The following is a 13,835-nucleotide window of genomic DNA, read 5'->3' on the forward strand; positions in this document are numbered from 1 at the left end:
AACTGGAAAGAGACCAAAAAGAGAGCACTGGAAGGTCTAGAAAATATATATGACTAAAACTGACTGCAAAAACTTGGATTGTTTAGTCCTTAGGGTTTTAGGTTGATTTGTTTTCTATTGAGAGTTTTTTCCAAGCCAGATCATTCCAATGATTTTGTTTATAGTGCTGCTCCACAAACAGTTACATTTGAAGGGTTGGTGAACTTCAGCACAGAGGCAGGAAAAAGAAGCTGGAGGAAGGGAGGGCTGAAACTCCTCAAGCCATCTTTGTCAAGAGATCTAATCAGATAACTACAACCCTGCATCTAATCATATGTACTATACTGTGGTGGTGGTGGTGTTTTGTTTTCCATTTTTACTCTTGGCATATGAATCACTACTCTTCTTTGGTTAGTATGAGTTGTCACTTACAGCTTCTCTGTCCCAAAACCAGATCTGATAATGTATTCTTACACTGTCTGTATCTAATCTAAAAGTTACAAAATCTTGCAGTGGTGGGGTCAAGTAGGCTGAGATGCTCAGACATCAAAATTTTCCATCAATAGTCATACAGCTGTTTATATATCTTCCCATCTTGGCTCAAAACATAGAGCTCAAGAAATCTGAGTTCTGATTAACAGAACCAGGTACAGTTGGCTCTATGTGTAGCTACCCCATCTCAACAGCATGAATTAAATCCACCTGAGGGAAGAAAACATGTTTATATTCCCTAGCACTTTGGCTAAATCTGATTACATGCTTGTGTGTTAATGATGAAAGTGACAGACATGGTGTGCTTGAGAGGACATCTGAACTCATCACAACTGACAAAATAGAAGTGTCCTCAGAGTCACTTCCAGCATTTCTTTTGCTTCAGTTTAACCCATCTAGCTTTGGAAACTTAGTAGGGGAATAGTGGTATTTAGAACTGTCCTTTGAAGTTGCCTGTCTTCACTGACCAGAGGGAAAATGTAGGCTAACTATGATCCTGAATTGATTGTTTCTGTTACATGTCAGGAGGTATCCTAGCTAAATTGATTCCTGCCAATTTTGTAGCTAAACCTAAACTCCTTCTTTGCTAACCAACAGCTCTCACTATTGGTCACTAAGAGGTTCTCTCATCCCAGGTGCCACTCTTCAATTTGTTTGGTCTACAGAGAACAATCGAGACATCTGTGCTCTGCTCCAAAATGAAAGCCATAAAAGCAGTAGAAGAAGAAAAGGAAGTTGGAGTAGACTGTGTGGATCTGAGAATAGGCTTTAATAATTAGTCTTTTATCTGATTTTTATGCACTGTGGAGACGTCACTTCTTATACTGGTACTATGCTGATATAGGAAGGTAGATGTTTTGTTACAATAACTTTCCAGAAGTTTGGATACATATCTCAGGCTTGTCCAAATGTATTAGGTATGGGCCCTGGACAGAAAAGTTAATGGGGCAATAATATTTTGGCTATAGTTGATCTAAATATGACACATTAGCAGGTTGTTTTGTGATCTTTCAGTCTATTAACTTCTGATTTAGAGTAGGGACAATGGCAGTCTCAAAAATATCAAGTGTTAATATAAAACAAAGAACTGGTTTAACTATAAATAAACTTATTTTTAAGTCAAAGCTTACATTATGGTTCAGGTTGTTAATTATTTGAGATTTCTGCCCATAGCAGCAGCACTATGGGTTGATTGTGTGATTTGTATCTTAAGCTCCCTTTCAAAGTCAAGCACAAAGTCTGTAAGATTGCCTTTCAGTGGAACTACTTTGGCTAATTGAAAAAGTTTTCAAAGGCAAGACTTGGTTCCCATCTTCAGTTTCCTATGTTTTCTTTTATCTATTAATCCATCATCTTCCTTTTTTGTTATCGCTAAATACAGGTAAATATAGAAATACCAGTATAACTTGTCATTTGGGGATATTTTCAACTGGCTTTGTACAGGTGTAATTGATGAAACAGAGTGGAAACAGAGGCAGTGGCCTCATATACCTTTGCACTTCACTATTCCACAACTACATCCAGGAAATCTATTTGCTTCAAACCACATTTTTTCAAGACAGCTACTAAGAACAGCTTTTTTAACTACCATGTCTTCAACATTACACCTGAACACCAGCTTGTTTTGGCTCAAGCCAGCTTCACAGAAATTCCCTGTAGGGCACTAAAGCTGTGAAAAGTCAGTTTAGTCTCAGCTGAAGTTGCACAAAGCCCTTTCTTCTCCAGTTACCAACCAAGAGCTGCAGCTTCCTTCATGGGCCCTTCTTGTCACCATTTGGGAAACCAAAAGATTTCACAAGCTCTCAGTCACCATCACATTCTCTCCAGCTGAACTCACTCTTCATCTACAATATTTTTTCAAACGGAAGAAAACTCAGAGGGGGCAGGAGTGTTTGTAGATTGCTACATATACGAGACAATCTCTGAAAGGTGTAGGAGGATGCATGGTAGTCCTGTTCTCCTGCATGGAGAGGACTGCAACTAGTATTGGAGATGTTTTAAATGTATTTATAAGAACTCCTTACACAAATGTTGCAAATACAGAAAAATGACCACTGCCTCACACTTCAAAGAAACTGAACTTGGTCCCAGAATCAAGGGTTTCTTGTTGCAGACTGTCTGCATCCACTGTGCTTCTGCCTTGACAATATATCTGATATCTGATATTCTGTCAAATTATCTTTCCTGAGAATTGCTTGACATAATTTCATCCAGTTTCTAGGATATTTTGTAATTTTTTTGCTTCATGTAATTAGCATTTTTATAAAACATAGGACATTTTTAATTAACATAGCTAACCAAGGAAGCACAATTTTCACTTGTAGGTTTTAGAGACCCTCTGTGTAAAGGGTAAGAAGACAAACAGGTTTCTGTTGCAATACGTATAATGATCACTTTTATAAACTATAAAAATACAGTTTATTTAAGGTAAATACATTTGTGTTCTATCTGGAATATGGTTAAAGCCTTTGGGACCTGTAAAGAGAGCACATGCATAGCTACAGGGCACATCTCAAGTTGATATTTGAAATCTTTCTAATTATAATGAATTGGAAATGGTTTGGGTATTGAAAGCTATGCTTTTTCAGTGGATGTGGTCAATGGGGATTAGTTGTAATCACTGGGTTTTACAGAGGTATGGCTGTACAATAATAGTGTGCTATCTAGTTTAAAACCATAACAGAGGCCAGAGCATTTTGATTTTTTTTAAAATTAATTTATTTTCATTTCCAGGTTCCTAAGTAGCATGAAACCAGAATAAATAGCTCCTAAGACTTTTACCCCAATAAAATTATTTTTTTGCACTGCTTATAATCAAGAATAATTACAAATCCATGGAAATTATTTACCTTACACGTCTTCTTGGAGCTATGTCTTCAGGCATCAAAATACATAAGCCCAAGCAATGGTATAAAATCAGATACAAGAAACATGCAAGGAATTATGTTGAAATGCCTTTTTCGTTTCAGTCATAAAGAAAAGAAAAAAGAGCTCCAACAAACAGTTAACATTCTTGGGAATAGACTAAGAAGCTGAAAAAAATTTAGAGGAAAAGGGAAAACACTGTAGTTTTAAGCTTCATACTGTATGTCTCAATTTCCTTTTTTAATATATTCCTGCTGAATTTAATAAATCTTTAAGAATAATCAAATGCATATTTTCACCCTTACATCAAATGTGTTTTACTTATTTTTATTCAAATTAATTATTTCAAAGTTCTAGAAAGTTCTTAGGCCTTCTTGCAGATTCATGTCAGATGAGTAGATGCTGTCCTGCTGATCTTTGAACTTTGTCTACACCACTTAAAACAATGAAAGATTCCTCTTACCTTCAAACGATTTCCATCAAATTTGGGATTCTTCTCCTGGGAAAATCTGTAAATAACGGCAAATAATTTGCAATCTAGACAAAATCTAGATTGTAACTGTGCTTGCAATTAGCAGATAGCTCTTGGGGGACTATAGAGAGTAGCAAAGTATCAAATTAGGTCCCTATTACCAAGAGTTAACAGATAAAGATAAAATTCATTTGAAAGAAAAACATTCATTAAAATTTCCATTTTTCCCAAAAGAAATTCTGCAGAGGATAGAATATGAAAAATTGTCAACGAAAATTACACCTTTTTCAATTTTCAAGTGCACAGAATGTACACAGTAAGAACATATCCAGGATCACTAGTGATCATATTGTCAACCTAGTAATAATTTGGAACAATTCTGCTATATTTAGCTAAAACCAAATAGCTTCATCAGCTATAATCAAGCTAGTTGTTGTGGGTATAATGTAAATGTAGTAACATTTCTCTTTATTGACCTCCATACAGCTGCTCCACTAGGAATATAATGGAGTGTGAAATTGCAAACAAACTTTACTAGAAAAACCAGACTATATTTTCATTAATTATAGGAATTACGTGTGTTGCTTTTATTTAAGTGTTTTACTGAAAAGCAGGGATGTCCATCATTCTAGTGCAAGACACTTAAAATGGGTCAATTCTGTACAAGTGTCTTATTTAGGCACTGTTGTCTTTCAGCTCTTAGTGAAATAGTTAATTGAAATAGCCTAATATGATGTTATTGTTACAATTGTTTATGGCTAAATCTAAATCCGTTTAATCCCTTTCAACATATAAATTTATAATGGCACATGTTATGCCAGTATTTCTCTTGCTTATTTGTTTGTGTTTTGGTTTGGTTTTTTGTCTTGTTACTGGTGTTAGAAATGGATCCAGACACAGTTCAGAATACAATTCTGTAGAAAGAATTAGCTAAATTCTTCTCATCACTTTTTGGCATAGAAAATACAAAAAAAACTGTCATTCATGGTGTAGTAGCAGTGGTTGCATCACATTCTTGCCCTCTAATAGTTTGCCATCCACAAGTTAGTTCACTTTACTCTGATTTTGAGCACAATTACTTTAGCACATGTCCCATGGGAGAGCTGCTCAGTCCTCTGTAACAATGCTTTCTCAGAAGATCAAGAAAGCAACTTTGGCTTTTCTTTGGTGTGAAAATGAGCAACATTTTAAGAATAATACAGATTAGAGCCCTGCAAATATGGACTCCCTGATCTGCCTCTATCAATGGCGTGGCCCTGTTGTATGTAAACTATCACAACCTAATCAAGGAGGACAGTTTTGCCCCTCCTGTAATTTCTCTGTTGGTGCACCCTTAGTGAACCACATTTAGTCAGGCTATTGATCCAGCTATTGCTACATAAATGTCAGGAGGAGAAATGTTGGAGTCAGGCATTCCATCTCCCACTCCCATATCAGTATGCTTCTGGGCAGAAAACAGGGATGAAAAGGTGTTATCTCCCATTACAGGTCCCTTGAGCCATCCAGTGTCCCAGAAAGAGTCTGTTTGTAAGGGAGGGTCAGAAATCATATTTATCACAAACAGAGCAAAATGTTTCTGATATCTGGAAGACAAAGATAGTGTGGCCATTAGTGCTGGTCTTTCCCACATTGTCAACACAGTTGCCAAGAGTGAATTTATCAGCTCAGTGCAACCAAGAGATTTAGTTTATCTAAATGTTCTACAAGGAATAAATTATTTACCAAGGGTTTTAAAGATTGGGGAAAATCCAATATTCTATTGACATATGGTATATATTTAATTTGATGCTGTGGTTTCAATGTCTTTTCTGATAAATTTTTGTAAAATCTATGCTAAGAAGAATGGTGTTGTTTCAGTATCTATGGGCTTTAAAATGCAGGGTTAGGATATATGTTAATTGACAAAAAGTTTGTTTAGATTCTTGCAGTGGTTTAAAGAATACTTCTGTTAATTTATTTTTGTCAGTTGGTCATAAATATTACAAGTTTAGTATTTTTCAGGTTTATTGCCTTTTCTACGGTGATAAAATCCTGTAAAAGTGTTTAAACAGCTCAATTTTTATTTTTTAGGCATATTGGAGATAACATCTGTAGAAATTGGAGTTGTGGCGGTTAAGTCTATTAAGAGCAACTACTATTTAGCCATGAACAAAAAAGGAAAAGTCTACGGCTCTGTAAGTACCTTTTTTACATTCCAAATGGATTTCAGGAGTCAGCACAGTTCCCTGTCTTGCCTATTGAAAACACTGCTTGTCTGTGTATTGCTGCTAATTAGAACTGAAATGAGCTGTTCATCAGAATTTCATCCTCTGATAAACCAGGATCACCCCTCTCCAGAAGCTTCCTGTTGTTTCCTAAGCTCATGTCGTACCAACATAGCTGCTGGGATTTATCATGCCTACTGCCTCAGTCTCACTGCTTACTAAGGAGTGCTCAGTAAAATGGGTCTCACAAAATGTAATCTTTAAGGCTTGCTTTCCCTGTTCTTTCAACAGTGCAATCACACTTAGCAGCAATTTGAGGCTGGGGGAGAAAGGGATAAAGTGTGCCTGAGATCATGGAAACTTGAGCTGATGGAGTAAACACACCAAATCATTAAATTAAAACTTTGAAGAAGATTCCTATGGTAGCAGACTTTAAATTGACTACTTTTATTAATGAAAAAGATTATGGACACTACAGAGAGACATGAACTTAAATATCAGCAGATAAGATTTGTCTGAGCAGAATTCAGGTAACACTTGAAAGTTGCCCACATATACTTAATTTGTATTAATTAATTTGTAATAAATTTGGGGGTACTGAGACTTTCAGGGGAAAAAAAAATCCAAACAACAAAATAATGAACCAAACAAAAACAAACCAAGAAAACTCAGAAATTATCCAAATATTTTTAATAGAAGGCAATATGATCTGTAAACCTAACTAAACTCAAATATACCATAACACATCGCCATGATGACACAAGCACCAGATTGTTCTGGTATTACATCTGGTTTGGTTTGCAATTTTGCAATGTTGTTCCAGTTCCTGGAAAGGTTATGAGCAAAATTGCAGGTTGCTTAATGTTCAGATCATCCATATGGTTTATAAAAATGGGGTCACGTATAGGAACTGAGTTTATCATTGAGCAATGCAGCTAAGCCTTCTTTTTCTGCTGAGAACAGTGAAGCAATGCCAATCTCAAGTGAGACTCAAAGGGCCTCTAGTCATTTGTCCTTCTGTTTTAAGGAAACAGAGTGTATTTTGTTCATACAAGCTATATAAACTGTCCTCCCTCACCTCCACTGTGGTTAGTCACTTATGGTTCAACAGCAGACTTCTGACTTTCTAAATGCTGTGACCGTGTCAAAGAATCACATTAAGAAAAGACCAGAACAAAGAAATTTTTCTTGTATTCCTGTAAATGTAGATTTAATGTTTAGATTTATACTGGTCAGAAATACAGGATGATCAGTGCTTATTGAGAAGATAACTGTGTACTGAGTTATTCAGTACAGTCATTGATTATGGGTTTGCTCCAGTGAATCATAGGTGAAGGTTTTAGCATCAGTCTTCATCTTCCATTCAGACTTCTAGTTGCACACTTCAGTAATATGTGATGGCCCATCCCAAAGCCCAAGACAGTTGTTAGCCTTCCCTGGTGTGGTGAGAGTCTATTTAGAGTCTATTCCAACACTATATATGCACAAAAGACATTGAGACAGCTTTCATGTACCATAGATGGAAATTGCTGCCATAAGATTCAGTTATTCATAGTGTATTAGAAATAGCGTTGACAGGAAGATACGAATGTGGGAAACCTTTTTTTTTAATTCCAGCTGAGATAATTTTTCAATATTCACATCATAAAATCACAGTATAATGATTTATCAAAACCTATTCCATAATACTTTAGCGATTTCAAGAATGCTTCTGTCATTATTTTTGCCATAATCCCAGGATTTGCAGTTAGCTTCATATTACTACAGTGTGGCAGCTTGCAGATGGATATGAATACCAGAACCAATAAAAATTGTAAAAACACCCTTGAGCACATGCACAATAGACATTGGTGCAGGCTTATGCTGAAATTTATTTGAAATGAGCAAAGCAGTCTTGTGTAGCATTCAGATCCCTGCCAGTAAGACTTTTTAAGCACATCACAACATCATCTTTTCTCTGTTATCTACAAATAGAAGTAAAAGTTTGATTTCAGTACAATTCTGCATCTAGGAAAACAATCAAAGCTCCTTCTGTGTTAATCAAATAGTTTTCCATTTGACTGATTTTGGTAAAATGAGGGGGAAAGAAGACTCACTATTAGTTTTTGTTAAAACTCATTTAACAAAATGAGTTTCTTTAAGCTTTTTTGACAAATTGGCAGATAGAAGTTACTGTGGTTTAGAACTGTGATTGATGAGCATCTGCCTTTTTAATACCTTGACACCAGAGGTGACGTATTATACAAAATAATGCTAAATTATCTATGTGGTATCTTTGTGAGTGTAGGCAATGTCTAGAGTGGTCTTGTAAAGTCTTGTCTTGATAGTGTCTTCCTCACTGATCATTGTTCAAATAACTACCAGTCCTAGAGTTAAAGAGTACTTTGGGAGCCAAATAGAATTTGAATGTATGAATTCCATCAAGCAGGTCTTCCATGGTCATAGAAGCCACTAAGGGATACATAAACTGCACGCACAGAATTCTCACTGTATCAAAGTACTTAACATTAACTAGTTTAGAAATTCTAATTTAAATTAATAGGTATGTAAAATATATTTTAACTTGATTTTATTAACATGAACCTTGATTTACTATTCAGACTTATTTCTTGTCCTGTTCATGATCCTATTGAAAATAGTGCATGCAGTTATTCTATGAAACTCTGAGATTCTGACCTGTTTCTCCCTGAGCTGTGAAATTACATCTTATCTTCTGAAATGCAGAAACAACAAAATCATGATTATTCATTTTAAATTAATTATATTTCCAACACCCTGCTTTTAAAAGCCTTCCAAATATAATATAAGTAGTTTGTTCAAATTGGATAGGGTTATATGTAGGAATTACTTGTTTATGAAAAGATTTATTCTTGGCTTCAGTACAGAAAAGTGTATCAATGTAAAATTATATTTAACAGTATAAGAAAAAAGTAGTGTCCCCTTACATGCTTACACAGGCTCGTATTTTTGATTCCTTCTAACAGCCAGATGACTTGTTCTCCTTTAAAAACAGAAAACCTTAATCCCTGGTCCCATAAATAAAATTACTTCCAGCTTTGTTTAGTCAATAAGGTATGGGATCATACATGATTCTTTTTTAGGCTAAGCCTCTTTCCAGGTCATCCAAGTAAATAGGTATCACATCAATTGTGATAGTAGCATAACAGTGATTTGCACCTATCCCAAAAAAGCCCTTTTTCATGGCCAGTGTGGTCTAAAGATTCTTACTTTAAATAAGAAACAGACCTATAAGAAATAGTATTTGTTTAATGTATGGTATCAATAATCTCATTCAAGATATTTAAGAGTTATATTTGTTAGAACTTAAATGTGATTAATGATTCCGTTAATGCTTCCTCATACTTTTGAGTTTATGACTGAGAATTTGATTTAATATTCTTGCCATATTTCAACACAGGGAAGTTTAATTTCAATTCTGAATGAATTATATTATTCAACTGCTACATCTATGTATTGGATAATTATATCTTTTGTTAATTTCACTTTTTTGTAGTCTAACTGATGCTGCTTTATATGCTGTGGACACAGTGATACTTTTGTGTAAATACAGTGCAGAATCCTAAAAGAGTCTCACATACAAAAGACTACAGTCTTTGAAAACATTTTTTTAAAGTATTTTCCTTCAGTATGCTGAAATATTATGCTTGTTCTGAATTTGTGGGTTTTTTCTTCTTTTAACAGAAGGAGTTTAATAGCGATTGCAAATTGAAGGAAAGAATAGAAGAAAATGGATATAACACATACGCGTCCTTAAATTGGAAGCACAATGGAAGGCAAATGTTTGTGGCCCTGAATGGGAGGGGAACCACAAAGAGAGGACAGAAAACAAGAAGGAAAAACACTTCAGCTCACTTTCTTCCTATGGTAGTCATGTCATAGATGAACAAACTAATTTTTTGATGTGGTTGAACCAAAGGCTGTTATGTCAAGAATATTTGGTAATTCTCTTAAAAGGTAGATGCGGAGAAGTAGCACAGACATCTGCATGTTTGAAATGAGAGCAGGGGAAGCCTTTGAAGGTTTTGTACTTATTGCTGGCACATGAAATACCTTTATTTAGTTCGTTGTCATATCTTATAATCAAAATGAAGCTGGATCAAAGGGGATGGAATTTATTGCCAGTGTGAACTTTTTTTTTTTTTTTTTTTTTTTAATCACTGCAACAGACCTTGATGGACATAAGACAATCTGTTGCGTGATCTTCATGGGGAATGCTATTTATGGAATACTAACTCATATCAAAGTCCTTAATTGCTCATTCAAGCCTAATGATTCAATGAACAGTTAGACACACAAGCATTTACTGGAAGCACTTGGGTCATATGCACAAATAATGACATTTCTGGAGAAGCCTTGTGGACGAATGGATAGGATAAGCAAAGTAGTGTATAACTGTTCTAACAAAATGAATAGTATGGTTTGCTTGTATGTCCTAAATTCATTTCTTTTTATTTCTCTCTAAGTTATTTATTTAATAGGATGTTAAATATCTTTTTTATTTGAAATGTTTCTTCATTTGCTTCTTTCTTATTTTCCCTTTTTCTTAGTACTTCAGAGAGAGTTTGATAGAGTAAAATGTCAGAACCTCAAAAGTACTCAGAGAATAGGTATTAGACAAGGCTTTAAAGGCAGAATTTAGAGTGTATACTCCATTTTTTTCCTAAACTGTCTTGCACTTAAGCATAAGACCAAACAAGCAGTGCTTGGATTTATGGTATTGGGTGTCTTTATATTGGAGAAATTTTTGTACTTATCAGCACTCAAGAAAAACCTTCAAGAAATACTTTGTTCAAAGGGTCTTTCTGCTATTTTGAAATTGAGAGAAGGGGCCACATCTGTACTTGGGTGTCAATGCATCTGTGTTTATATTCATCTGACTTTGATTTCAGTTTGGAGCTGGGATCTAACACACTGCTATCAGTGCGATATTTTGCAGCACACGCTGGGCTGGAACCTGATGTGGTCAGCCCTGTTAAAATCACTGAGACTGCAAGTGTAAAAATAAAACAGTAGTGTGTAATTCCTAAGTGTAACGTTTGGCCGCTGAAAGGAAAGCAAGAAGGCAATACAGTCCTGCACACCTTATTCGTTTGATACTCTCATTCAACCCATTTGCCTTTGGTACCAACCTGAAGAATCACAGGCATATAGTGGGAGTGATACCTAACTAAGGGCTGCAAGACAGGAGATCCAAAATCATGCTCATGTGTTTTTCAGAGATTATTACTCACGTGTATATTATATATGAGAGCCAACCAAAAAGCTGTGCTGGTTTCCAGCTTTAGCATGCCTTTCATAACCATCACAGTAACTGAAGGCTCAAAATACATAATATCCAGCACATTTTTATGAAGTGTTATTCATCCCGTGGCTTAACTTGAGCAACTGCAGTATAATAAAGTTGAGCATAATATGAAGTCTGTTCAATTAAAGGTACATAAGGTTTGTTTTATATTTTGCTTTACTCAGTAATTTTAGAGAGCTCTGGATAGCTCACCAGTGTAACCATATTGACATTCATTTTGTTAGAGCAGATAAATAGAAAACAGTACATCAAACAATTTGTACCACTGTCTTCACATTGTATTCCACTAAATAAATAAATAAGCCTTTGCAGTGTCTTTAGTAAGAAACAAAAGTAGTATAATATTATTTTGTTTTAAATACTTTAACTGATAACTATAAGATTATATTGATGCTGCAGTTTATCTTCAATATTTCTCGTTGTGAAAAAGTTGGTTTTATTTTTATTGTTTGGAGACTGTATTTTGGTACAAAGGAGAGCCTTGCTTAATGTGTCTTTTTGAGAATGTTTAACCTCTATAAAGGCTGGTGTTGTTGGAATCTTCTATAACTTATTTAAGTCAATGTTTAACCAGCACTTCAATCTTACTCTGTTATTTAAATACTAGCTCTTTTAAAAAAAAAAAACAAAAACAAAAAAAAAAGCTTTCCCATAAAATACAAAATGGTCAGATTATATTTCCTGTCCTTAAATAATGTCAGCTGTTTTAAAACTAGGAATTCATTGAAAGACAATATATTTTTAGTTGATAGCTGATGTTGTATTTCATGGTACTTTATCTCCAGTTTTCTTCTTCACAAATGACATTTTTCTAGAAAGAGAAATAAGAATTTCAGATTTTAAATGTAATTGCAGATCACAGCGAAACTTAACTACCACGATAAAAGCGAGTTTCTGTTGTTCAAATTTGTAATCAGTAATTAAAACTGACAAGACATAATGGACCACCCGTACTGAACCTTCAGTATGAGTTTGGATGAATGCAGTATTGAATGACGACTTAAAGAACATTTAGGGTACAAATGAAATTCTCTTCTTACAGAATTACCTAGATGACTTGGTCAGGGGAGGATTATGCATAAATATTATCATAGTACTCAAAACACCATGCTGCTCAAACGACAAGATCAGGAAATATCACTTTCCCAAAGTGAGCCAGGAGCCATTTGTGACATGAAGAGTGGTTTCTGAAAATTAACCAAAATAAAAAACCCTTGAAGGAATCAATGATTCCTGTGTGTTTGGTATACTGTAACGCCCACTATAGTGGGAGCAAACTGCAGATATTAGAGTATCCCAGATCCTCAACCATAAGCTCTGTTTTCTGTCACCCTGAGCATAACAGTCTCCTGAGTAAAAGGAAAACAGGGGGAGGGGTTTAGAAAACAAAAGGGATACCAAAATCACTGAGCAACAATGTATAGTATGTTATATTTAAATAAAAATAATAAAATGTGGGGATTAGAGAATAAAAGTATTGTCTTTGTTTGTTTTATTAACCTGAAATTGTACTGCACAATAAAAATAAAAGAGAAAAAGATCTGTTGCATTACCGCCTGTGATTTCATGTATAGCCCCCAAACAAAAATCACTTGAACATTTCTAAGTACTTTTAATATTTTGTATGTGTGAGGCCACTATCTCCGCACTAATAACAACCGAATGCTTCAGATTCTTCGTGTATTTGTATTCACCTAGTTTTATACAGTTGAATAAAGCAATGAATTTAGAGGAAGCATGTTTGACGAAAAATTGAAGGGGTTTAGGAAGAAGAGAATGTACTAATATTTTTTAAGTAAACTTTCGATATGGAAAAATAGTTACATTTGGTATAAGACTTTATTCAAGAAATTTCAAGATATGAAGTTCACCAAAGGTTGGCAAGCTTTAGAAGTAGGAGCACGACTTCGTAGCTGATGCCTATCCTGAAACTGGTTGTCTCTATTCAAACAAACAGTAACTGCTTCAAGGAGTGGTCTTGAAACTAATGCATGAAAACAACCCCTCTTTTGAAGCATCAAGTGTCATTACTTACTCCCTTAAGGTAGATAGTGGAACCAAATTAATCTTCCTAATTTCCTATTAAATTGGAGAAAGAAAAGTGTAACATGTAACAAACACCTTCTGCTCCAGCTAGTCAATGTGTCAATTCTGATGGTATTTTTCAGAAAAAGATCCTTGCGTGAAACAATTTCAGTGCAACTTCAAGTAACAAAAGCAAAGTTGTTTGCCATGGCACTGTTAGCAAAAAATAGAATATGAAAAATCAATTTGCTTTCAGTCTATAAATTATGGTTCATAGTTACCCTTACCTCCCAAACTTTTTGAATCTCATGCTTAACTATATGGAAGTTTCTTGGAATAAGCTTAGAATTTTCTACCAAAGCATCTCTAACAGTGCAGGACAGTTTCTAACATTGAGTCTCATACTTGATTTACATATTTTCTCTTGTTAATCCCAGAGAAAAAAAGTTATATATCCTTTGTCTACTGCAAC

General features: G+C 34.9%; 1 protein-coding gene across 2 annotated transcripts in view; it reads left to right on the forward strand.

Annotated features, from left to right (window-relative positions):
* Positions 1–12,887, forward strand: part of FGF10 (fibroblast growth factor 10) — a 60,248-nt gene extending 47,361 nt beyond the window's left edge. For both annotated transcript variants that reach the window (XM_086869957.1, XM_086869958.1), the window contains 2 exons: positions 5,879–5,982; positions 9,715–12,887. In XM_086869957.1, coding sequence (XP_086726083.1) covers positions 5,879–5,982; positions 9,715–9,912 — 302 coding nt within the window. In that variant the 3' untranslated portion in view covers positions 9,913–12,887. The remainder of the gene's footprint in view (positions 1–5,878; positions 5,983–9,714) is intronic.
* The last annotated feature ends 948 nt before the right edge of the window (positions 12,888–13,835 follow it).

This window comes from Cyanistes caeruleus, chromosome Z (genome assembly GCF_971803275.1).
Source record: "Cyanistes caeruleus chromosome Z, bCyaCae1.hap1.1, whole genome shotgun sequence".
NCBI lineage: Eukaryota > Metazoa > Chordata > Aves > Passeriformes > Paridae > Cyanistes > Cyanistes caeruleus.